Source organism: Simochromis diagramma, unplaced genomic scaffold (genome assembly GCF_900408965.1).
Source record: "Simochromis diagramma unplaced genomic scaffold, fSimDia1.1 OVJJ01000395.1, whole genome shotgun sequence".
NCBI lineage: Eukaryota > Metazoa > Chordata > Actinopteri > Cichliformes > Cichlidae > Simochromis > Simochromis diagramma.
The window spans coordinates 237,795-263,020 of NW_024386844.1; the positions used below are offsets into that span (position 1 = coordinate 237,795).

Consider the following 25,226-nt stretch of genomic DNA (forward strand, 5'->3'; position numbering starts at 1 on the left):
CTGCAGGACTCATTTACACGGGAGGGTGGTGTTCCCCCACCTTTAATATGACAGGCCTCAGCTCAGGCTTTGATGTTACTGCCTACATCCAAACAACGTAAACGTCTTGGTGCTGTAGTTCTGCATAAATCAGCGCGCCGCTCTGCTGCAAGCTTAAATTTAGCGTGTCACGAGCACAGCTGGAAGCACTGATGGGGGCGTTTTCTGAGATGTGATCTCACTTCCTCTTTAGCAGCGCTTGTTTAATACGCACCTTTGTTCATTTCTGCTGACTGTGACAGACAGGTGCCTTCAAAATAATACAAATACATCAATAAAATCATCGTGACGGCTTAGTGAGGCGGGCGGAGGCGCGTGGAAACATTTGAGGCCCGACTGACATTTTTTACATTTTTATGTGGCTCACTTCCTGTTTAGTGTCTGTGTCGCTTGCAGCTATTGGCTGTGATGGATGAATGCTTTCAAAATAACATGAATCCCACACGATGACTTTTGTTAGGCTGGAGTGTTTAGGCTTATAAAATCCAATATTATGGAAACTGGCCTTTGTTATTATTACAGATTTGCTTTTTTAAAAGATTAGTTCTCACAGTTACTTTATTCAAAATACGGAGGACATTTGTCAGTCGTGTAGGAACGTCTCCACGTGAACGGAGACTGTGAAGACACTTCAGGCTGGCTGTGCCGAAAAAAATATAATAACTTTGTTTTGACTTGGCTTCATCCAGACTATAATATTCTTATTTACAAAGGGCATACGGTTAAAAAAAGGTTGCATCTTGTGTAGACCAGGGCTGTCAAACATAAGGCCCAGGGGCCAGAAACGGGCCTTCTAAAGCTCCAATCTGGCCTGCTGGACTGCACTAGATTAAAGTTTAGACCTTTAACTGTATTTTCACGTTTCACACTTTGTGTAACTAATAAAGTTCTCCCTGTCTCTGCTAATAACACTACAGCAAAGTAATCAAGTAACAGACCAACAAAGAAATTAGGCCTGTGCGATACGACCAAAAGCTCATATCCCGATATAAGACATTTATCGTCCCGGCAACGATATATATCACACATTGTTTACATTTTCTGTAAATTCTGTGAATCTCTGGCTGGTTTTTGCTTTTCATCTGTAAACACTCTGTGTACTCTTTCACTTGATTCAGTTTATTTTTTAAAATTTCAACAGACTTTTAGGCCAAAGTGCTCAGCAACAAGCAAATAAAATCCTATAATTTCAGCATTAACCACACTGCAGCCATATCATTGGTCAGATAACTGCATTAGAAATGTTTATAAGACTCCAAGAGCCCACAAACAGTCCAGGGGTCCAGTTCAGGTACCAGCTAAAATGAAGCCTAGCAGACAAATTTCAACAGGATCTTGAGCTTTATTGTGAAATGTTTATGTGGAAAATAAACAAGCAGACGCAGGAGCCACGCGATGGTTTTACCGTCAACGCATAAAAACAGTCGCTTGTCTGTCCGCAGTGTGTTTATATTAAATATGAGAGAAAGAGAGAACCTTAAGAAATACATACAAGATGTTGTTTTGTATTTTTTTCATATAAAACGATGAAAAAAATATACAAAAAATGCACATTTGTGACACTACGAAACAAACGATAGCGTAATGTGAATGTCATCGGATATATCGTTATATCGAACAGCCCTAAAAGAGATCAGAAAGAAATATTTTTATTTTTTTTAATACGATGGGTCCACAGTAAATTAAGTAAAAGACAAAAAAAGAGATTTTGTGTTAACTAACAAAACCTTTCAGTTTTATAATGACAGTAATGAGCTACAGAACTATTGACACACTCATTTCTTACACTTTAGGTTTCTGTCATTTACTACAGCAGAATTTCTCTATCATGGGGAAAAACACATATTATACTTGTATTTCCAGGATTAAAGCTGCACTGGACCATTTACGATTAAAGTGGCGTACGAGGTAAAATGAGTGTTAGCTTTAGAGGTGTGGGGGACGGTCCACACTAACTATTAAAACCTCTGATCGCACAGCTTTAAGACAAAGAAAGAAGAAAGAATCGTCCATACAATCTTAAATATTGTTTTTCTAAAGGATCGTCGACCTGCAGACTGAAGGATGAATAAATCATCCAAAGTTCAGGCTTCAAAGTGAAAAACTGTTCTTACAGTCTGTGATCTGAACCTTCAAACGGACACTTGTAGGTCTGATGTCCTTATAAGGTCTAGATCTAACCATGGTCCTCACAAAACAGGCAGACAAACGCACACACACACACACACACACACAAATACAGCTCTGGAGAGAGTGTGTGTGTGTTTGTGAGTCTGTGAGTCCACGTCAGTTACACTTCATCAGCTCTCTTTAACCAGATTAATAATCTGTAGTGGTGTGAAAAAACACACTGACCTGCCTGCGTCTCACACACACACACACACACACACACACACACACACACACACACACACACACACACACACACACACACACAGAGTCTCGTCATTCATTTGCTCTAATAGCTTCAGTCACTTCTCGTTTTAATTAACCGACAGGCAGATTTAAACAGTTGGAGCGCCTGACTCTGTGTGTGTGTGTGTGTGTGTGTAATTACAGCGTGGAGAAAGGGAAAGCGGCCCTTCCATCGTTCTGCTTGGCAGCAGCTGAGGAATGAAGCCGTCTGTAATTCTCCCCGGGTGTCTCAGGGCGCCTGTACGAAGCTCACGGACACAGATGAGCAGCGAGCGCCGAGTCGAGAGCTCACTGTGTGATGATTAATCTGCTGCAGCAGACGCTCCAACGCCAAGAGTGGAAAACATGATGAAAATGTGACCTCTGCCAGTGTGATATGCTCAGGAGAAGAAGGTCAGCGTCTCCTCACGCACACACGGGCCTCTTATTTCTTCACGGGGAGCTCCGATAAACTTCGAAACTTAGGAAAGCAGTAGAAACACTTACGGTGCTTCTACTTTTGGGTCTGCTATTGTACTAATAAATCCTAGGAAACCACAAAAAACCAAGAGACAGAGTTGAGTCTCAACATTAGTAGTGTGGCTGCCATGTTAGTGCAGTTAGAGCACGAGAGGTTCAAGTGCTATGCTATCAGCTAGCTTGACTGGCTATCGAGCTGCATCCACAGACTTCGTGCTCAGTAACAAGCAACTAAAATCCTACAATCTCACCATTAACCACACAGCATCCATATCATTGGTCAAAGAACTGCATTAGAAATGCTCTAAAAGACTCCAAGAGCACACAAACAGTCCAGAGGTCCAGCTCAGGTACCAGCTAAGGTGAAGCCTAGCAGACAAGCTAGCAGCTACACCCGCCTGTAAGTCATGGAAGCCCCGACACTTCAAATGCTGCAAAATGTAAGCCTGAGTTATGAGTTATAAAACCAAACTGACTTATAAAGTGATAAACATGTAGTGGCTTTAAAAACAAAAGGGATGGATGATAGAGCCCTGAGGAACTCCACCACCTAAGCAAACACTGATCAGAAAACGCTTCAGCTCATATACGCTTCATATACACATGTGCTCATGTTGTATTATTATGTTTAGTCTGTTATAAATATACAAGCCTGACTCTGTTTCTCTGTGTGAATCTAAAGAGCATCTGCAGTGTTTTTATTTGACGGCATGTCAGATGTTCACAGGCTTTGCCAAAGTCCAAGTACTTTTACTGCAGTTGGACATTTTTAGCCTGGTGGTGTGCAGGGATGTTAGAGGAACAGCAGGTTTTGCCGCTGACATAATTTTAGGGTTCAGGTTGTGTAGCAGTTTTAGTGACACTCCCCTCTGGTATGCTCTCGTCTTTCCTCCCTTCAGGATGTCCACGGGTTCATGTATCTGATCTACTGCAGCACCTGAATGCCTCGCCGCTCCCTCTGACACCGCGGGGCTGTGATGTCATGCTATGTGATCAGGGATACGGCCTCGGAACTTAAGTGCTGGATGCGCAGTCAGGTGATAGCAAACGCCGCAGAAACCTGCGGTGATGTGACACGAGATCGCCGAGCCTGCAGGTTCGTCTCCTTTTTGTTGATTTTCTAAAAGCCACCACATTAACTCGTTTTTCTGAAGCTGCCGAAGTTATGAGCTCCAAGTCTCGACCGCAGAGGACGAATAAAGTTTATGCACACGCGTTTCTAATCAGCATCGCAGCCTGAGCCAATTAAAGCCTCAGCATGTGTGTGTTTGGTTTACATCCATATAGACTCTGTAAACTGCACACACACACACACACACACACACACACACACACACACACACACACACAGAGTCCTGTGTTTGCGAGGACTGGGGTCTGGATCCTCGGACCAGCAGAAACGTCCCTGCACTGCTGCACTCTGGTCCTCACAAACATACAAAGGAAGGAACACACACGCTGTAAACAGTGCATCTGCGATAAGAGTGCATGACGAGGACACGGAAATTACCATGACAACGCTGGCGGGATGTTTACACGAGCCGGTCGGGCTGCGTGTGTGTTGGTGTGTGTGGTCTCGTGCTGCGACTTGCTCTCTAATAAACCCGATTATCTCACTCCTCCTCGCTCCTTTCTTCTCTCTCATTCCTCGACTCCTCGTTCCTTCTCCTGCCTTTTACTCTCTCCTTCTTCTGCTTCAGTTGCTGCTTTTCTGCTCGCTGAACTTTGTGCGATTTTTAATCTCAAAGATCTAAAAACAACCATCTGACCGGCTGTGCAGGAAGAGCAGAGAAACCTAACGAACGTTTGACTCTAGTGCAGATTAAGATTTGTACTGAATGTCATGTGATGTGACTCCACATCAGGGCTAAAAACCACACATCGTACCAGCCTGCACTAATGAAACACCCCGCGCACTCGGTGCTTTAAGTACTTCCAGAGGGTCACTTCATTTGCTCAGTCTTGTTAAAAGACAACAAACAAGAACAATGGAGCTTTTTCATTCTGCAAACGTCAATGACGTGTTCTCTTTTTGTGGAAACTTTGGTGCAGGATGTGGAGAAAACTGCAGATTTATGGCTGATTTTGGGGCCGTAAAGGATGTTCTAACTTTAGCAGAGACAGCTGCAGATCAAACGGGCCAGAGCTTGGATACACTGCCTGGAAAAGGTGAGGGGACAAAGTGTGGGTCCGTGGATGCCTCCCTCTGTCATCACACTGCAGCCAGGATCATCGTGTGGCTCAGCTCAGTTTGTTAGAGGACAGTTTCACATGTATGTCATCAGCAGGAGGCATTAATTCACAGAGGAATGGTATCTTCCCATTAAAATTGATGTCATTAATCAGTTTCTGCTCCAAACGCTCCTTCAGGCACCGCTGAGAGATAAAAAGGTCCAAATTAGCTGAGTTCCAATAAAACGGTCAGTGTGGCTGTTCGCCCACGTGTTCCAATAAAGTCCAGGTGTTCCTGACAAAGGTATGAGGTTCAGCTGAGTTACTACAGATTTATGCTTCAGCGGGAAAAACTGTGCTGTAACTGCAAGCCTCTTTGAAAGCCTACGCTGTAACCTGACGTGCATCTCCCTGGAAATGGAAATGCACGTCGCCACAGCTGCAAACGCTGTGATTGGTCCGTTCAGCTCCATAGATTTCTTCCGTCTGCTTTTTCACCACAATGTTCAAATTCATCAGTGAGAGAATAATGATCCTAGCCTCAGTATGATGGAAGAATAATCACAACATCAACATAAGGACTCACATATGTCAGTAAATTCCTGGAAGGAAGCAGCTAGACACCACTCTCTGGTGGAGTTAGTGGAGGAGTTAGTGGAGTAAGCATCGTGCCCGGGGATATTTGGTATGAAGACTGGAGCCGCCAGGGTCTGAACCACCAACCTTCTGATTAGAAGATGACCTGCTCTACCTCCTGAGGTCCGCCATCCTCAGTAAGTGTTAGGGGTGGGGGAAAAAATCGATACTGTGTAGTATCGTGATATTTTGTTTGCTAATAATGTAGCGATACAGGGACAGCAGAAATCGATATTTTGCTACAAAAAAGGTTTTTGTGCTCTGACTTCAGAGCATGTTGATCCTTTTTCTGAGCAAGAATCCTGACATTCCTTCACTGTCCAAATGTGTTTAACTTTTTTTTGGCAGCAATAAACATGACAGTTTACTTATTTTAATTTAAGACATGTTTTATTTTAATTACGTTTAAAACTTTTTTATTTAATGTAAAATTATATTTTGTTTTAATTTACTTTCAAATTCTTCAGTTGCTGAATGGGCTGCATAGTTTTCATAAATTGCATAGTTCAGAATAGCTGTAATTGTGCCAGATGGTTCCATTCAGTTAAGTTGGACTAGACTGTAATACAAACTGTTCAGTTTGTCAACAATAAAACTGACTGAAATGAGAGAAAGACTGAGTGTGAGACTTTGATATTAGATAAAATGAATATTGATAAAGTTTACCTTTATGTACAGAATTTGAATATCGCAAAATATTTTAAAAAATTGCAATAATATCGTATCGTGCATTAAGTATTGTGATAATATCGTATCGTGAGTTGTATGGTGATTCCCACCTCTAGTAAGTGTTTGGTTTGGTTCACACCCAGTGCCAACAGGCTGAACTGAATAGTCAGTTAGAGAAACCACACCAAGCTTTGTACTGGATCTTATCATTGCACTTCACTGGAATGAGCACAGACAAGGTAAGCCTTTACTGGACACTATTGGTTCTACTTGTTTCTGATGTGTATATTTACTGTACGTCTTAAACACACATTTCATTGCCAGCAGACAGACAGTGTTTGTATAATTTAAGAGAGTTTCATGGAGGAACAGATGTTCAGGTTGTGTTTGTTCCTGCTCGTCTTCATCGCTCTCTGTTTGAGCACCTTATCTTCTCTCTGTCAACACTCCGATCGATGATTCAGGCTGTTTGAACTGCCTCTGACTCATTTCACATGTCAGGAATCTTCCACAACGAGCTGCAGCTCTGTTTGTTCTCCTCAGCAATCAGCACATAAAACATCTGAAAACATAGGAGGACGGTTAAAACTTGCCCTGCTAGTGATATTTACTCAATCCTCAAAGACTCTTTGAACCATCCGGTTGGAAAAATGTTCGACAGCTGCAGAGATTATCCAACAGTCAACTGGAAGAAATCACACTGAGAACATTTCTGCTTCTTACATGTGACAGTTTATAAAATATCGGAGTTTTGGCCCGCGGACAAATCAAACCACCTGAGGACGTCTGTCTGGAGAATGGAAAGTTACTCGTTAGCTGTAGAGGAGGAACTCAGGCTGACTGCGTTCGCATCCAGATGGTTCAAAGCGTCCTTAAAGGATCAGTCCACTTTATTTCAGCCTGCTGTAGTTCCCATTAGTGTGTCCGCCGTGTCTCTGTGGGTCATGCTCACCTCTGCTGTAGAGAGTCAAGGAAACAAAGTGCAAGCTCCGAGCAGCTTCCCCCCCAACCCCACAAAAAAAAATGGAGTTTTACATTAATTTTCTTTTCCTCATTTACTCCAATGCCTACAGTGAAACTATGACTGAATGTATGCCAATACCTGACTGCACTAATGAGGCCGATTTCCACTGCAGGAAACAGGTTATTTCAAGTCAGAGTGCACCTTTGTGACTGTTCCAACCACAGGAACTGCCCCCGCAGGACCTCTTCCAGGGATGTTTTTGCGGAGAAAGAAAAATAGGGCCTACTCCATTATCTCTTTTCCATCGACGTGATGCCAGTGCGGAGCCAGTTCTGCCTCTGTGCCTTTTGACAACCAGCCCACATTTCAACAGGTTTGAAGGCTGAACTTTACAAAGGGAAACCGGGGGTAATTTACGCGAGGAAAAACGAAATTCATGGAGGCCGCAGCATCTGTGGGCTCCTTCTACCAATCACTGGTGAAGGTCTTTTTTGGCAAAATGTGGGAGATATTTTCAGTCGTAGAAAGTGGTTTAGTTTTTGTTTGGTTAATTTGAAATGCATGAAACTGGCTCTAGATTAGGCACTCACAATGAAAAGAGGAGTAAGGTGCATTCAAAAGGTAATTCACATTAAATATTTAAGACTTTAAAAAGACTGCACATGTGTTTTCTCTGCATTACAATAATACAGTTTTACCCGCAACAAAGTTATTTATTTAATGTGACATGTTTGCCAGACAAAACATAACTTAAACAAGTAAATCAATCAGTGATTGGATGTTATGCATTTAAACAATTTGGGTTTATCAGGCTAGTTATTATAATTAAAAAAATAACCATCCTAGAGCCTTCACATTAAGTTTATTATATTGTTTATCGAAAATGACTCGATTGAAATGGATGGAAAGCTTTTGTGCAATTAAAAACCTCATCTGACATATCTGAATGTAGGCACTTCCAAACATCGCTGAAACACTACTGGGTGGGCTCCGTTACCCACTTAACTCAGAACAAACACAATTTCTTAACCCGATGAAGGAAGATGGAGAACAGCAAACACTGTGAGAATTCACCATAAAAGCAACAAACACAAAAGCAGCCGCCAGCTCTTGGTCAGCTGCGCCTACACTCATAGAACCGTGGTTACGTAACTTTGACGCTCGTTAAACTTAGTGAAAGCAGTCGGGTGAAGGTTCCCAAAACTTTCCACTGTTCATCGTATAGGCTCCAAAAAGATGAAAGAACAGGAAAATTTAGAAACGTCATTAAAATCCTCTTTTCTGGATGAGGTTTGAAGTTAGAAAATGTAATGATTCAAACTTTAGTGTTCTGAATCAGTTTTAATGATGGAGGCGGTGAGCTGAAAAATGGAAACAGGAAGGTTCGATGGGATGATTACAGAGCTGTTCAGCTATCGACTGTTTTGACATTACATTATAGCTTTAGGCTTTCCACCCTGGGGGGTGGAGCTCTCTGGGAGGACATAAAGCCATTGTGGGGGTTGGTGTAGGGGTGTAACATGAAATCAAAGGCTTTGATGGCGTTTGAGAGAATTACCCTTGGTTATGGACATTTTTCACTGAACCTAATCATTCGGTGACTAAATGTGAGGTGAAGGAACTTTTTTAGCTTCAGAAACAGGTATGTCAGAAAAAGCTTGAGATCACAGCATCAGCGTGCGTCACTCTCAGTTAAGGTAGTTTGACTTCCTGCTGCTCTGGACGCTTTCCCAGAATCCTAAAATTGTCCTCTAAGCAAATCTTCCCTCTGCTCCAACATGAAAGATTTTAATCTGCTTCTACAGTTATGAAAAGCTTGTTTTGACTATGAAACAGAGACACAGCTTTGAGAACAGGTAACACCACTGTTTTACTATTATTACTACTTTTTAATGAATGTGTTCTTTTAACCAGCGGAGTTCCCCAGGGCTCTGTTGTTGGTCCTCAACCATTCTGGTTTAACCTCTTTCACTGTAATATAAACCATCCACAAATCATGTAAAATTATAGTCTTGCTAAATAACAGAGCTGAAAGCGTTAAATATCTGCCTGTCACAGCACGCCGGACAGGGTGAGGTTACAAACAAAACTTCATCTGATGAAGATTTCTTAAATCCTGACGGTTTTCCACGAAGTATTCCATATAGAGAAAAACTAAGGTTTTTTTTTTCTACACTTATTTTTAATGTTTTTTAATGTAATGATGGGTGTTGGGGCACATGTCACAAACGTTAAAGGGGAACTTCATATTTGTATCAGTAACATTTTAAGCAAATGATCTTATATATTCTCTAAAAATTTTATTTTGTGGGCAAACTGAAGACACTGAGATCATATCTCTTTTAAAACATATTTTTAGCTTTGCTCTCAGCTGTTGTTCTGCCTGTTTATTTACCATCTGTGAATAAATGTGCAGATGCTGTGGTTTACTCCAGGCTCCTCAGAGATAGGTTCTTCTGCATCACAACATGAAATATTTTCCTTCAGCTTTTCAAATTATGCTTTAATAATAATATTAATTCAAATGTAATAATTTTACAATATTATTATGTATACATTATATCGGTTATGGTAACAGCAAATACTAATGTGAACGCTTTATTGGTGTCTGATTCTTATGAATGTTGGGACTCAGATGGGTGTTCACTGTTAGTGTGTTTACAATCCTAAACTAGGGCTGCTCGATTATGGCAAAAATGATAATCACGATTATTTTCACTGAAATTGAGATCTCGATTATTTGACGATATTTATTTAACCCTTTAAGACCTACCATAGAACCAAGTCCGCCAGAGCTTATATTATTTTTTTACATGTTGTAGTGCCATTTTTGGGAGCATTTTAAGTTGCTATGCAACTGTTATAGCCCATATTTTAATAATATGTATGCATTAAGTCCATAGTAACTACATTAATTGCAAAAAAGTGCAATAAACTACAAAAAAATTGAAAATCGTTTTTGTTTTTTTACATATATTTCTACTTGGAGAAATTTAAGAGGTTTATCCCTCAAAACTTTAAATACAAAAAAGTTGCAAAAAATAGTTTACAACAACAGGAAATTTATTTTGAGTGTCTTCATAGTTTTATTTTGGAGATACAGCAATTTTTATATACACTGCAGGAAAAAATGAAAAAACCATCCTATGATGCAAATTTGCAAAGAAAACAGCATGTGCATCAAAATAAACTATTTCCAGCAGTGCAATTCGAGTTCTAAGCATCCCAGCAACTATTCAGAAAAGTCAAACATGACCAGTATAGGCTTTTAAGGCCTACAAGTAAAAAACTACATTTTCCGCGAAAATGACGTCACTTCCGGTTTCAGGCAGGAAATGGCCGACATGTGATAGTTCGCGCTGACGTCTGTTTCACTGTAGGAAGTGTTAAGAACAGCTGATCGGATCGGCACAGCGTGTTTCTGGAATATTATGTTTTTGTTCCTGCAAGCGCTTTTTATGCAATTTTTGCAAAGCTTTATGTGGAAGGAAACCGTGACCGAGGACAAGCTGATGGCATAAGATGTAAGTACAACTCCTCTGGTTTCATATGCAAAAAACCGGCTGTAAAGGGTTAACAATAACAATGTATTGAATAATGACTTTAAAAAATAATATAAAATAGTGTGCAACACCACTGAAGTTTTTTTTTTTTACCTCTCTTTTCAACCAACAGCAGTCACTCTCCTCTCCAAATAACTTCTGCTTAGCTTTCCGAGCTTCCCTCGGGTCCTCTTAATCAGCGGTCTCCAACCTTTTTTGCGCCACGGACCGGTTTATGCCCGACAATATTTTCACGGACCGGCCTTTAAGGTGTCGCGGATAAATGCAACAAAATAAAACCGGTACCGAAAAAAAGATGATTTATTCATAACACACGTGAAAAGACCGAGGAAAACCGAGTTAACAATCAAAACGATAACAAAATAACGCTGAAAACCGATAAAACCCCTGAAAACCAGACATTTCACACCTGAGCCTCAACTCTCGCGGCCCGGTACTAAACGACTCACGGACCGGTACCGGTCCAAGGCCCGGGGGTTGGGGACCGCTGCTCTTAATTGTTGTGACGCGTGTTCGAAATGCAGAGAGGTGCGCTGGATTTGCCACACGGAGCAGCGTGAGAGTAAAACACGAGGGAGGGGCTAATAATCGGCTCAGTCATTTTTAATGATCGTTGAAAGCCCAGATCGTAATCGTGATTAAAATTTGATTAATTGAGCAGCCCTATCCTAAACCCTCCTCTACCTCGTCAGGTTATTTTTTACACTGAAAAATGCAAACACTTTTAACTTTGAGAGAACAAAATTCCTATTTTTGTGATTTTAAACACATTATTATTATTACTTTCTTTAAAAACTTCACGTGCTTCTCTTTCTGGACATACCATTTGTGCACTCATTTAAATGTTACAGCTGATATTGTTAGAAAGGTCAAACCTAACATGTGGCTTGCATTTTATTTTGAAAATCCTGGCGACACTCTCACAGGTCTCATATGCCCGTCTTTATTGTGAGTGTGAGGGCTAAACCTCCAAAGGGCCAATCAACAGATTAACAAACCGGCACTTAACATGTAAATCCTCAGTCAGAAATTAAATCCAGCGCCTTTAAAGGGATTTATGGACGGAAGAAAGGCGCCGAGAGGGAGAGGTGGAGGCAGGAGAAAGAGGTGGAGAGGGGGAGGTTTGGTGTGTGCGCGGGGTTAAAATAAGAACAACAGAACAAAGACAAGAGGAGAGAAAAGACAGGGAGCAGATGGAGCACAATATGTGGACACACCCACAGTAGAAAAAAGCTTCTGCGGCACCAGAGTCCAGAGGAAAGATGTCTAATTTAACCACTTTAGCTAATTTCACTGTTTTTATGTGAGAAACTCCTGATTTCATGTGAACCTCTATGCTGAGAGGTGGAGCGCGAGAAGCCGGCACAGAGAGCGAAGCTTAACCGGGTGAAGCAAAGCTGGATGATCCTTCAAAGGGTTAAACAGTAAAGTCCCAGAGAGGCTTCAAACAGCCTTCAGAGTCTGAACACACACACACACACACACACACACACACACACACACACACACTATTGTTTTCTAACTGGTAATTTTCTGGTTTGGCAGGAAACAATGATCCTGCTTCCAGCACACACACAAACACACTCAGCTGCTGATTAACCTGCCGTTAAAGAGCGAGTGTGTGTGAATCTGTTATTTATTTATCCTCAAGTCTTCCTGAGTGTCTGTTTGTGTAAACTTCAGTCGACTGCACACACGCTCACGAGGCTGCTGAGGTTTAATACGGTCGTGAGTTCCTCCAATGTCCACTCGAGACTAAAGCGCCGACTCCATCCTCGGACTAAAACGTCCATGTTTACAGCACAAATGAATACAATCAGGCAGAGATGCAGATTAATGACAGAGGCAGGAGGTGTTAGAGAAACATGAGGACGTGTGTATAAGAACCTCAGAAGCCGTCACTCAAAGCATTTTAGGCCTAGTTCAGAGTTTCTGTGGAGACAGGTGTTGTTTTACAGGTGGTGGAGTTCCACAGGGCTTCATTATCGGTCCTCTACTTTTTATTCACATGTAATTATGCTCGTTTCTAACAGCACAACTGTGAAGGAGGATGAATGCCTTAATAACTCAGCTGTTTAAACTGTAACAAGGCTTAAAGTTTGCATTATTAGGGTTGTAGCTAAGTTTTTGCTGTTAAAGCCTTTTTGAGCATTTTTAATGGCACTACCTGACCAATGACATGGCTGCCAGAAGTCTCGGCTCCGGTTTTAATGAGTGAAATGTTACCGAGCACTAACGAGCAGGTATCTGTAGATCAATAACCCTGCAGTTAAACCATTTATCAGCTATCAAACAGTTTGTTGTTTCAGCTCTCAGACCCTCGGCCCCTGCGTCTCTACTTCCTGTCCTCTTCCTGTTGGGGAGGGGGGTCACATGACAGTCAGCTGCTCCTTTGTGTTGCCAAACGGCATGATAGATAAGGTATTGGTAACCAGTCACATGCTGATCTGAAGCAGCTGCAGCACTGTTGGTTTCCTGCCTGTTGGTTTTAAACTGGCTCCCCTCAGCGGGTATCAGCATGCATGTTTAACAGTTTTAAAGCTGGTTTAGGTTTTTTGGGGCGTCAACAGGCGCTCTGGAAACAGCAGCTTCTCTGATCACATGACCGCTTTATCAGGAAAACTAAACCGTGTCACATTTAGCTGGTCCTAATAAACCGGCGAGCTTCTGCTCTCTGAGCTAACACAGCCTGAAAGTGCTAACGCTGATTTGTTATCTCCAGATGGCCCTGAAGCTAAAAACTGAATTTAAACACGGTGGAGTCGCGTGATGACAGAAGGATGATTGTTTTTACTGCTGCTCAGACACAGCACTGAACGTGTAAGAAGATTCCTGATCAATAACCAATAAATCCTCAAATCAGCTGCAGTAAAAAGCTCCAGAGCTCTGTCTGAGCGCGCTCTGTGACCACATCAGCCCAGGTGGGAGCTCAGCTCAGCCAGGGCTCCTCTCACGTTAGAGCTCAACAACAAAAACCAGAGAAACGCTGGAGCCGACTGAGCGTGCTCGGACGGCGTCCTGCTCGGTCACAGCCGATGATAGGCTCACGGTAAACTGTGAGTGTGCGCTCTCAGTGACTACTGATTTTTTCTGTTTATTTCTCAGTGAACAGGATGCTTCCTCGTTTCTTATCGTTTTATTCTCACGTGTTTATTTATTTCCCCCCGTGTTTGCTGTCCTGATGTCTGATTGGCTCTCTCAGATTTTATTATGATGTAAATAAAACACGTTAACAAAATGTTTGATACTTTTATAAAAGCACAAAAGTTTTCAGTTTAAGTTTTACTGTAACGCACAAAATACAAAAGGTTGGATTTGAGTGAATCTGATTTCTAATCTGATCAGCACAAACATTTCTACGCACTTTATCTTCTAAACAGCAACTTTAAGTCACAGTTGAGATTTTTCTCATGTTTTACGTTTGTGTTGTGTTAAAACTAAAACAGTGAGAACACAAACACGTTCAGCTGTTTCCACCTAAAGCCTCAAACTGTCTGCTGTTCTGTTTTCCTCGACCTTGACCTTTGACCTGCCGTGTGTCCCGCTCACAGCCACAGCTAACATGTCATTACTGTGGAGGCTCCTTAGAATGAGTGAAGAAGTAAACCGCAGAGCCACAACAACAGCCCTCATCAGACCCTCAGAGCCACACGGCTCCACGCCGTCGCCCTGCAGAGGCTCACAGAGGCGGGGAGGCTGACCCGCAGCCTCGGTATGAGCAACGGACCCAAGCAGTTAGTCAGCTACTCATGAACATGCAGGTAAAGGTGTGCACAGCTCACTACCTGCACCTGCTTACAGGCACAAGGTCTTCTCGCTGTGCAGTGTCAAAGAATCCTATTTATCATAAACCACGGGGTCAAACCCCTGAACACAGACCTGCTGATGGGACAGACGGAGCGAAGAAACCCGAGTTTACTGCAGTAAAGACGGATTTCACTGCCGCTCAGACTCTGCTGCAGTAAAAGCACGTCAGTCGTACATTTGTGTACTTTTGTGTGAATATTTGTCAAACTTCTCTGAGCTGAATGTAAAAACGTATTAACCACAGAAGAAGAAAGGGGTCCGGTTTCCCCTCCGAGGTGTGTGACTGAACCGCTCTCTGAGGATCGATGGGTCTGTAACATTACGTCATCGTTTCTGGGCCGATGCAGTCTGATCGATCAGCAGCTGTGGTCGATAACGAGTGTATTGATCAGTACTCACCTTCCTCCGCCCTGCAGGAGCCCAGCAGCACCGCCAGCAGCAGGAGGAGCAGCAGCAGCAGCCCGCGGCAGGAGGAGGCCCGGCCGTGGGCCACGGGGCCCCGCTGAGCCCCCATTACTCCGTCCCGGTCGCACCTATCGATCACCGATCACTGACGTCAGCTGGGCTCGGTCTCCGCCGGCCGCGCGCGCCTCATTGGAGCCGAAAAGTTCGAGAAAAAGAAAAAAGTCCTCAAAGTGTCCAAGATGGAGGCCGGAGGGAGTCACGGCACCGGCTCCTTCAGCCGCTCCGAGCTCTCAGCCTGCTCTCTGCTCCCACCCGGCTCCCCCTCATTCCTCCATCCCCTCCTCCTCTCTCCTCCAGCGTGGAGCAGCGGGGCGCGGCTGCCTGCGAGGCCGTCTGAGGAGCAGCGAGAGGCGGCTTGGAGAGCGCGCAGGGGTCGGTGGGACAGCTGGAGGTGGGGGTCCGGAACCACAGACACTCACTCACACACGCACACGCCAAGCCGCAGTTACAGTCACACACAGCGCGGACACACACTCTCGGAGCTCGCACCAGCGCTCCCAGTGCTTCCAGTCTGCGGCTCCAGCTCACACGCGCACAAAAAGTTGAGAACAAAAGCTGCTCCAACTTTCTGCCTCCACCTCTGGATGAGACCACGCCCACACACCCGCAGCCGCAGTGTGAGTGGCTGAAGGAGCCTGCCATTCCAAAGGGGGCGGGGCTCGGCGAAGACAGTCTGTGAAGGAATGTGGAGAGAACGTGTCTGCGCATGTCTGTTTTTGAAACCTGGAGACCAAATCGACCAAAACCTTCAAATTCCTTAAAAAAGCAGGGACGGATCTATACGCGCGGCAATGTGCCCGATTTGTGGCGCTTAGCGCGAAGTGTGTAGTTAGTGTGTTGTGTTGTTTTGTGTAGTTTGTTGTGTAGTCACTGTATTTTTTCGTGTGACAATGAGAGTAATAATGAATGTCACAAAGCAGTGTAAACTGTCTCCAGGTCGAAATCCAGACTGTTGTCAAGGTTTATCCCCGTGGTGTTCTCCTGTGTCCTGTTTTAACCGGCACACATAATTTGTGGGCATCTTATCGTGACACCTGATTGTTTTAGTTTAGTTTTAGTAACATTTTAAATGGTTGTACAACAAACGGAAGATGCATTGGCTGCATGTTTAGATAAATAGCTGTTTATAAGCTTATTTTTTACCAAAATGTGTGCAGAAAATAATTTACTAAACATGTGGTTTTTACAAAACATATAACTGATAGTAGGATTTTATGTTTTTGTGTGATTTCAGATCAGTTGTGTTACTACAGAATGTCAATTAAAAAACAACTGAAAATTCAGACACGTGAGTTTGAGCTGGAAAGAATGATCCCAAACAAGGCAGCGGAGAAAGGATAAAATACAAATGGAAAATCAAAGCGAGTCAAAATGGCCAATTATATTCTGGACCTCAGAGGGTTCATCCAGCAAATCCTGACAAATTTGGCTTCAAATTTTGTTCATGACATCTTTTGTTTTCAAACAAACAAAGGTGAAACTTAAGTGAGACTTGTGTTTGTAATGAACCGCCCCATGGCTACATGTTTATTTATTATACAGGCGACACAGTAAATACAATGAAAACTCACGTTTTATTTAACTGAGATGTTCATTCATGTGAGCTGAGAAAATAATTAAGTTATAGACTGTATTTATTTATTTATATCAAACGTGTAAACCTACTGCATTTGAATCATTTTAAACACATGTACCTGCACATGTGTGTTTTTTAAAAGCTTTCATTTTGCCACCCTATTTGATTTTCATGCCACCCTAAGAAAATTTCTCTAGTTCAGCTCCTGAAAAAAAATATAGAAATTAAATAAAATATGAACAAAATGATCAAACCAGCTTTAATAAAAGTGTAAACAAATCATATTTTCTGTGTTTTAATCTGTCTGTTGTCTTTCTAATCAGGGCTGAATCATCAGTTATAAAAAAAGCTGATGAACACACATGATACTGACACATATCTGCATCACTGTGCTCCGCTTTATTACTTTATTACACATTTATTACACATTTATTACACTTTATCTTATTTATTTATTCCTGTTGGTTCTAATCAGTGGTCAGTACTCTTGACAGTGGGAAAAAGTCACATTTCAGCTTGACGAGAAGTCCTGTGCGTGTGTGTGTGTATGTGTGTGTGCATGTGTGTGTGTGTGTGAGAGAGAGAGAGAGAGAGAGATCGTGCTGATGTTGTTTCTGGTTCGTTTTCTCCACATTAAAGATAAAACAGCAGAAACTGAAGCAGGGTTCCTCTCTCTCTCTCTCTGGGTGTTTGTTATGTAAATGTCTCTCGTCCTGTCTGACAAACTGAATCCACACCTGAGGAGGAGGACACTCCTCAGCAGCCATGCTTTCACTCTCAGGCAGTTTCTGACCTCCTGCAGAAACAGTCACACCTGCAGTGACTCCCCAAACATGGAGGGAAGGAGCTGCACTGCCTCCTTTATTGCATTCTTCAGCTGAGGAGACACTGGAGCCTCCTTTAGGGAAGGACAGGAGATAAATCTATCCCATAATCCTCAGCGGCACGACCTCGGATTGTTCATGAAAACGAACATCAGCACGACTGTTGAAGAGTTTCCAGCAGTTTGTTGTGAGGAGGAGGTGAAGTGTTTTCTGGATGTTTGGAGTTAAACTGGTCAGACTGGTGAGGATCCAGGTTTCCGTTTTAACTGTCACGTTAAAGGGGGCGGGGTTACAGTCAGGCTGAAGTTTCTCACCTGCAGCTCCATGAAGACAGGTGAGAGCGGGCGAGAGACATTCAGTCCCGACAGAGAGAGAGAGAGATGAAAGGAGGAGAGCTCCTCTTTCTCCCAGTCTGAGGACAAAAGACAGAGTCAGGTGTCCTCCTCCTCCTCCTGCTGCTCTTTGTTTCTGCTCTTTGTCGGCAGAGGTGTGAACGGCCCGGAGAACAAAGCAAGGAGAGGAAGAGGAGGAGGAGGAGGAAGGATGGAGAGAACAGAGGAGAGGAGGCCTGTGGGAAACTGTCACCTGACTGACGAGCGGACACGTCTGACAGACAGGTGAGAGTCCCGCCCCCCAGTGATGTCACAACAGCGGAGGAAGACACGAGGACTCAAAATGCAGAAATAAAAATAATCATTCAATTAAATTAAATTGAAAAGGTGAAAAACAAAATAAAATGAATTTAAAATGACAAAAAAATATAGCAAGAGAGTCGAAATTAAAAAGAATTCCTAAAATAAAAAAAGTCAGATAAATCGGAAAAATCAAGAATTTAAGAGTTTAAAACCTAAAACTTAATATTGTCAGAAGTGAAAAGAAATAAAATCAGAACTGCAGAAAAAATGAAACAGAGAAATTTTTAACTAAAAATGATTGAAACAAATAAGATAAATAAAAATAAGGGATTAGTAAATAACAACGAAAAGACAGAAAAACTATTATGAAAAAGACCAAATATTATTTATATTTTATTTTTAATTACTGAAAAAAAATATTAAAAAGGTTAAAAAATATAAAAATCATAAAAAAAAATTATTTTTATTTATTTATAAAAGTTAAATAGAGGTAATATAAAATATGTACTTATAAAAAACCATAATGGGAAACACAAAACGCAGAAATAAAGTAAAAATAAAGAATAAATAAATACTAACTGAGAAAAGGGATTTTTTTAATTAAAAGAACAAAAACAAAAATAAGAAAATGATTTTAAAAAAATCATAAAAAATAGGAAACGTTTAAAATATTATAAGATTAAAACCCACCTGGAAATAAAAACAAATAAAGTAAAAAGATCTAATAAAACTTTTGCTAAGCAGAAACCGTAACGACCTCAACACCGGCGTGAGCAGCACGAGTCCGTCAGAGCCTGAGATGGTCTGAGCGTGTGCAGAGGGGGTGGAGCTGCAAGCAGGGGAAACACAGGAAGAGACGGAGAACATCCACTTTCTTATTCCTTAATAAAGAGTCCAGATGAAAAAGTGGACTTCACGCCTCCCCTCTCTCACTCAGTAACAGTGAGTGTCGGTCGTCCCATGTGACCTGGCAGTGGAAACGTCCCTCCAGCCTTTGGTCTCCTCTCGCAGCAGATCAGCCACAGACGACACCTCAAAGTAACAACACTGACAGTGGCCTCTCGCTTCATCACGGAAAACGTTTCAGTCAGAAAAGGCCAACTCAGCCGTCGAGCACTTTAAGACAGTGGGTAGCTGCACTTCCTGTTGCACAGCTTGAAGCGTTTCTAAGCGCCTCCATGAAAGGCGACTTTTTTAAACTCCTTTATTTCTGTAGACAGACGGACAGACGGCGGTCTGCGCGGACACATGAGATAAAACCTTCAAAGCAGCGCTCAGAGAGGAGACTCAGGCTGTGCCACACCCCCCGAGGATCTGACCTTTGACCTCAAACTTAAACCCAGAATCGCCCTGACTGTAAGCACTCAGCTCACTGCTGAGTCTGTGTCTCCCTCTGCTGGACACTCGGGGAACTGCACCCACAAAGTGACCCATGGTATTGGTGTGATTGATCTGTGGTTCTTTTAGCATCAATGAGACAACGACAGTGAGGAGACAAAATGAAAACTTTATTAACATAACAGACACGTGAGTGGAACGGAGCACGCTCAGTGTGTGGAGAACTTGGGCAGCTGGTTTCCCAGGATGACGCGTCGCTCCACCCCCTCCTCCGAGATGCTGGCCAGCCTGACCACGCCCCCGCTGGAGCCGTCCCGCTCCATGGCCAGAGACAGAGCTGAGGAGAGACAGTGAGTCAGCGAGACGGTTGTGGAGTGCAGCTCCCAGCATGCCTTGCAGCAGCGGCGGTGCGTTACCTGCGGCGGTGATCTCCATGCACTGCTCTTTGTTCATCCCGGGTTTGTAGTTGGCGTCCATGAAGCCGTAGATGTAGGTGCTGCCGCTGCCGCCCACCGACACCGGCTGCCTCACCAACATCCCACCAATTGGGACGCTGTACACCTGAGACAGGTAACACACAGACGATGCTTTACAGTCTGCAGGGTGGAAACAGCACCATCTGCCGGCCACACAAAGGACTACACCAGCGCATGTGTCCAGGCGGTGTGCGGTCTCACCTGCCCGCCCTTCCTCTTGTCCCAGCCTGCCACCAGGATCCCAGCTGTCAGCTCCTCCCTGTAACGGTAGCAGCTCGCTCTGAACAGATTGGCTGCCGTCTCCACCAATGGGGGCTCGTCCAGCTCGATGCTGTGGGCGGGGCCAAAGACACAGGTGAGTATTGGCCTCACCTGAGCTGACAGGAAGGCTGTGCAAAGCTGTGTGTGTTACCTGTGGAAGCCCAGCTGGTAGGCGACGACCTCAGCGATGGCCTGAGTGTCAGCAGCTGATCCAGACCTGCAGCCAGAACACAAACATGACGTCTGCTGAGGAGCCGCTCATCAGGAGGGCAAGAGTTTCTCAGACAAGTTCTCAAGGTGCTACAGAAACATCAGGCATCTCAAAGGTTCAACAGACCCCCCCCTTCTTCAAATCCGACAAAGTGGTGTCAAATGTTTGTGCCGCTATCATTTTAAAAACATTTTAGAAAGAACATTTCTACAGAAAGTTGAAAGTTGGTGCGTATCAGTCGGAGCCCAATTAAAGGCCATTTAGGTTCTGCTGAACGTGCACTCCTGTTCATTTTATACAACTTGCTGGCCCACGTGCTAATGTCAGTTAATATTAGCATTTCAGCTAACTTTGATGTAAAAGCTACAGTTCACTTACTATTAGCTTAATGTTAGTTAACCTGTTAACATGCTAGTGATAACCCACATGCTACCATTAGCGTATTAGCAATAATTAGCTTTTACCCTGCTGGTACCACACTAGATGGAGTAACGTTTTATTTATATATATATATATATATATATATATATATATATATATATATATATATATATATATATATATATATATATATATATATATATATATAAATAAACAAACACTTACCTTTAACCCACACAAGACGATGCAACAGATAGAAAGACCTTCACTAAGGGCCTGCAGGGAAACCTACAATATTTTGGAAATTTCCATCACATTGAACAAAGACTGTTTTTGTAAGCCGTTTGATGCTCCAGCCTGAGGCCTGCTGGACCTGACTGGTCAACAGAAACTGCAATTCGGGCTTGACTGATGCGCACCAACTGGCAGGCCCCTTTAAATTTCTTCAGAAAAGTTCTTGTTAATATTATTTAAGATGATAGTGGCACAAAAAATTAATAAGAAGCCCAGAGATCCTAAACTTGGTCCCAGGCTTTAGATCCCTTCATGTCTCTGTGGTTTTCAGGGTTGCTAAAGCGGTTACTTTGTGTTCCTGCAAGGCTACAGAGTCCCTAAAAAGTCCTGACTGCAGACTGTGGGTTTCTGTGAGGACTGCTGATTCTAACCAAGTTTATTTTGAAAGACTGAGCTTCCTGAGATTAAAAACATAGCTGTTTTATTCTGAAAGGTTTTCTGTGCTCTGATTAGAGTTCCTGTGATGGAGCCCAGTGAGCAGGACTGACCTGCAGCAGTAGATCTTGTCGTGGATGCGAGTCAGTTTGTCTGTGACTCTGTTGGCGATGTACGCTCTGAAACAAACACACAGACAGGTGAGGTTAAAGGAGTGTTTCCTGCACTCATCATCACGTGTTCAGTGTTTGTTTTCTCACCCTGTAGTGGTGCGAGAGTCGGCCCCGATCACCACTCCTCCGTCATACTCCACGGCCATGATGGTGGTCTGACACACGACAACAAACAAACAGGTAAACGGGCTGATAAACACCCTGCACTCATTATCGAACAGCATCTCTCCTGTTTAAACTCTCAGCTTCATCACCCTCCGTGTTCCTCCTCCTCAGACTGTTAAATGACTCGTTTGTCGGGTGAGCTCATTATCGGACAAGCCATTTAAGCCACATTGAAAACGCTCAAGTGAGAAAAACAAAGAAATGTTAAACGTCTGTCCCATAATGCAACCATAGCGTTAGCCAGCTCTCCACGCGTCCCTGTAGTTATTTAAATATCTTTCATCAACCACCCGATACACGTGTGTCTCCGCGGACTCTACCCCCCAGTTTAGCCCGGTCCGGTCCCGCTGTGCTCCGAATCTCCTCACAAACACAGCTACCGTTAGCCGCCGTTAGCTGCTGCAGAACTGCTGTCTCATTCAGCCGCTACCTGCCGTTTAAAGACGCTCCACCGGGACCGAACCGGGCCTGGTTCGGTCCGGCCCAACACCACAGACCACGTACTTACCCCGGTGCTGACTTCCTGGCGGGTCCAGTCCGGAACCAGGTCACTTTTGGACGAAATTTGCTGGCCGAAGTACGGCATCATTACCGGTGCTGCCGCCATCTTCTCTCTATGAATAACTGGACTCAGTAGAGGCTGTCCGCGCATAAAGCCTAACATTATTTTATTTACGCTATTAGCGGAATATCCATGTTACAAACCAACTCGCATATGATTAAATTACAAGTTAGATTTAATAACTTAACCTTCTTTCAATTCAGAGAGTCTAACTTAGCTGTATAAATTTCCTCGAAACAGTTTTATTCGGGCACTTAAGTGAACAGCTCTGCAGTTGGGGTCCTGCGAGAAACAGGAAGATAAGGTAAACACTGAGCTGGATTAGAAAAACTTCGACTAAACCTGATTATAACGATTATTTTAAAACATTTAACGTGTTTTTCTCCTTTAAATGGAGTAATTAAACATATTAGAGAAAGCTGGTGTGTTTCAATGAGGTTAACCGATAATTTAGTGGCTGTTGTGTTACGTCTGAGCATCGCGGAGGACCAGACTACAATAAAAAATGTGCAATTTTATCCCTGGTATTTAAAACTTTGCAGTAAAAAGAATACCCACGGGACAGAAAGTAATGTTAACACTTTTTATGTTGTGGAGGAGTTCGTCTTTGATTCGGCATACCCCGAGCCACTGAGTGATCATCGGTGGATGTCTGTTAATTGATTTGTGATCGGCTGTGTTGCAGATGACGGTTCATAACTTGTACATATTTGACCGCAATGGAAACTGTTTGTATTACAACGAGTGGAACCGCAAGAAGCAGGCGGGCATCTCCAAGGAGGAGGTGAGCCTCAAAACCAATCAGCAATCAATAAATCAGACACGGAGAGTGTGTGTGAAGGAAAGGTGTGTTTATGTGTGTCTGCAGGAGTTCAAGCTGATGTACGGGATGCTCTTCTCCATCCGCTCCTTCGTCAGCAAGATGTCTCCTCTGGACATGTATCCTTCACATCACCTGTCAATATGTCCTCCTGATAGTCTGTCTGTCCACCTGTCCTCCTGTCTGTGGTCCTTATCTGTGCTCAGGAAGGAGGGGTTCCTGTCCTTTCAGACCAGTAAGTATCGTCTTCATTACTACGAGACACCGAGTGGCCTGAAGTTCGTCTTGAACACCGACCTGTCAGTGACCAACGCCAGGGACACACTGCAGCACATCTACAGCAATGTGAGACACACACACACACACACACACACACACACACACACACACACACACACACACACACACCTATGAGTGGGTTCATCTATAAAACCAGCAGGCTGAACTGCAGCTTTTCGTTGAATTATGTGAAATTTCATCTGTTTTCTCAAAGAATCTTTTAAGAGTTGAAGTTGGAAAATGAGAGAGAACAACATGTTGAATCATGGTTATAATATAAACAGAAATCTGCTCGTTCTATAACGACCATCAGGATTCTGTCCATGAGAGACCAGAGATTATCACACTGAGGCTGAACTAAAATGTTTTTTTTACCCAGAATTCATTCACCTGAAGGGTTGAGCTGACAGATTTCATTTGTCACATATTAACGTTTAATTCTTTAGTTCAGATCTTTGTGTGTTACAAACTTTACTCTTCAAATGTTGACGTGTGTTTTTTTTTTTTTTTTTTTTTTTTAAATCTTGTCAGTTTGGTTTTGTTCTGAATCCATGACTTCAAAATTATAATATTAATAATAATCATCTGTGAGCTGCTGTTTTCTGTCTGTGCTAAACAGGAAGTGTTGCAGGCTTTATTGTGAAAGAGACTTACACTGTGTGTGTGTGTGTGTGTGTGTCAGCTGTACGTGGAGCTAATCGTGAAGAACCCGGTTTGTACATCCACGCAGACCTTGGAGAGCGAGCTGTTCAGCAGCCGACTGGACGCCTTCATCAGAGCGCTGCCGTACTACAGCCCACGAGCCGCCTGAGCGTCACACACACACACACACACACGTTCACAGTGAGAGTTTAATGTATTTATTTTGTTCTTTCATGTCCTTGGCAGGAAGTTTTTTTGTCTTTTGAATTAAACGTATATGAAGCCACTCTGACCTTTGACCTTTAATAAAAGCAGCTCTGTGGAACTTCCTGGAAACTGTCGTTACTCTCTGCTGATGCTCACACCCGGAGTTTATGATGATGTCTCTGCAGTGATCCCTGTGTGCGCAGAGCTGATGGTTTAAACTGTGCTGACTGGGTGGTACCACTGGGGGGCGCTGCTGCTGGCTGTGAGCTCACGAAGTGCAGCACAGCAGATAAATTGAGCCTTTGTGAACTCTGCAGAAGTACACTGCCTGAGGGAATTACCCAGAATGCATAGCGCAGACTTGCCCTCTGACCCTCGTTATTGCGTGTAGCGTTATGTCTGTCACGTCACGTGACTCATGGCCTGTGTGATGGATGTGAGTCTGTGAACATCCTGCTGATAAACCCAGAGTTTGATCCTGTAACAGCTGAAGAAATCAGTGTGAATGATGGTGGAAGCGCTCGTGTGATCGACCCTCAGAAACCAGCTCTGATTGAACACACACAGTTAACACGTGAGTGATGTAACTGGCCTGAGGTCTGCTGACTGATTAACAGCTGGATTCAGTCCGAGCTGACCCCGCCCCCTCCACATGCTGTCCTTCAGCTGTAGGAAGCAGCTCCGATACCGGAGTCTCCATCAACACCTGAACACTTCGCCTGACCTGCTGAACACACGACTGTGGACAAAGAAGACCTGATCAGTCAATCAATCAGAAACAACCTGCTGAACCGACTGACTCATCAGACAAACACACA

At 43.3% G+C, this 25,226-nt stretch overlaps 3 protein-coding genes across 5 annotated transcripts in view; 1 reads left to right on the plus strand and 2 right to left on the minus strand.

Moving 5' to 3' along the window:
• The window catches only part of LOC120732018 (ephrin type-B receptor 4b-like), a 33,757-nt gene extending 18,003 nt beyond the window's left edge, over positions 1 to 15,754 (minus strand). Inside the window, exon 1 of the mRNA XM_040029401.1 lies at positions 15,124 to 15,754. Coding sequence (XP_039885335.1) covers positions 15,124 to 15,238 — 115 coding nt within the window. The 5' untranslated portion in view covers positions 15,239 to 15,754. The remainder of the gene's footprint in view (positions 1 to 15,123) is intronic.
• Positions 15,755 to 19,711: 3,957 nt separating this feature from the next.
• Positions 19,712 to 22,598, minus strand: LOC120732015 (proteasome subunit beta type-6-like). Its single transcript, XM_040029397.1, has 7 exons — positions 22,407 to 22,598; positions 21,821 to 21,888; positions 21,674 to 21,739; positions 20,451 to 20,516; positions 20,240 to 20,369; positions 19,979 to 20,123; positions 19,712 to 19,899 (listed from the first exon to the last, which is right to left on the minus strand). Exons 1-7 carry the CDS (start codon positions 22,560 to 22,562, stop codon positions 19,772 to 19,774), a joined length of 759 nt encoding a protein of 252 aa, XP_039885331.1. The 5' UTR covers positions 22,563 to 22,598; the 3' UTR covers positions 19,712 to 19,771.
• LOC120732017 (trafficking protein particle complex subunit 1-like) lies at positions 21,136 to 25,226 on the plus strand. 3 transcript variants are annotated; one of them, XM_040029399.1, is made up of 6 exons: positions 22,656 to 22,764; positions 23,146 to 23,244; positions 23,329 to 23,399; positions 23,487 to 23,625; positions 24,242 to 24,395; positions 25,216 to 25,226. In XM_040029399.1, exons 2-5 carry the CDS (start codon positions 23,146 to 23,148, stop codon positions 24,368 to 24,370), a joined length of 438 nt encoding a protein of 145 aa, XP_039885333.1. In that variant the 5' UTR covers positions 22,656 to 22,764; the 3' UTR covers positions 24,371 to 24,395; positions 25,216 to 25,226. The 3 variants fall into 3 exon arrangements, with proteins under 3 accessions (XP_039885334.1, XP_039885333.1, XP_039885332.1); XM_040029400.1 differs by lacking the exons at positions 22,656 to 22,764; positions 25,216 to 25,226 and adding an exon at positions 21,136 to 21,913 and having other exon boundaries at positions 24,242 to 24,526; XM_040029398.1 differs by lacking the exon at positions 25,216 to 25,226 and having other exon boundaries at positions 24,242 to 24,526.

Excerpts from the sequence above, each read along its gene's own strand:
- LOC120732015 (XM_040029397.1), bottom strand. The coding sequence starts at position 22,562 with ATGTTAGGCTTTATGCGCGGACAGCCTCTACTGAGTCCAGTTATTCAT. Across the intron at positions 21,740-21,820 it reads GACTCTCGCACCACTACAGG|AGCGTACATCGCCAACAGAG; the intron begins GTGAGAAAACAA and ends TGTTTGTTTCAG. Across the intron at positions 20,370-20,450 it reads TACCAGCTGGGCTTCCACAG|CATCGAGCTGGACGAGCCCC; the intron begins GTAACACACACA and ends CCCCGCCCACAG.
- LOC120732017 (XM_040029400.1), top strand. The coding sequence starts at position 23,146 with ATGACGGTTCATAACTTGTACATATTTGACCGCAATGGAAACTGTTTG. Across the intron at positions 23,245-23,328 it reads CGGGCATCTCCAAGGAGGAG|GAGTTCAAGCTGATGTACGG; the intron begins GTGAGCCTCAAA and ends GTGTGTCTGCAG. Across the intron at positions 23,626-24,241 it reads TGCAGCACATCTACAGCAAT|CTGTACGTGGAGCTAATCGT; the intron begins GTGAGACACACA and ends TGTGTGTGTCAG.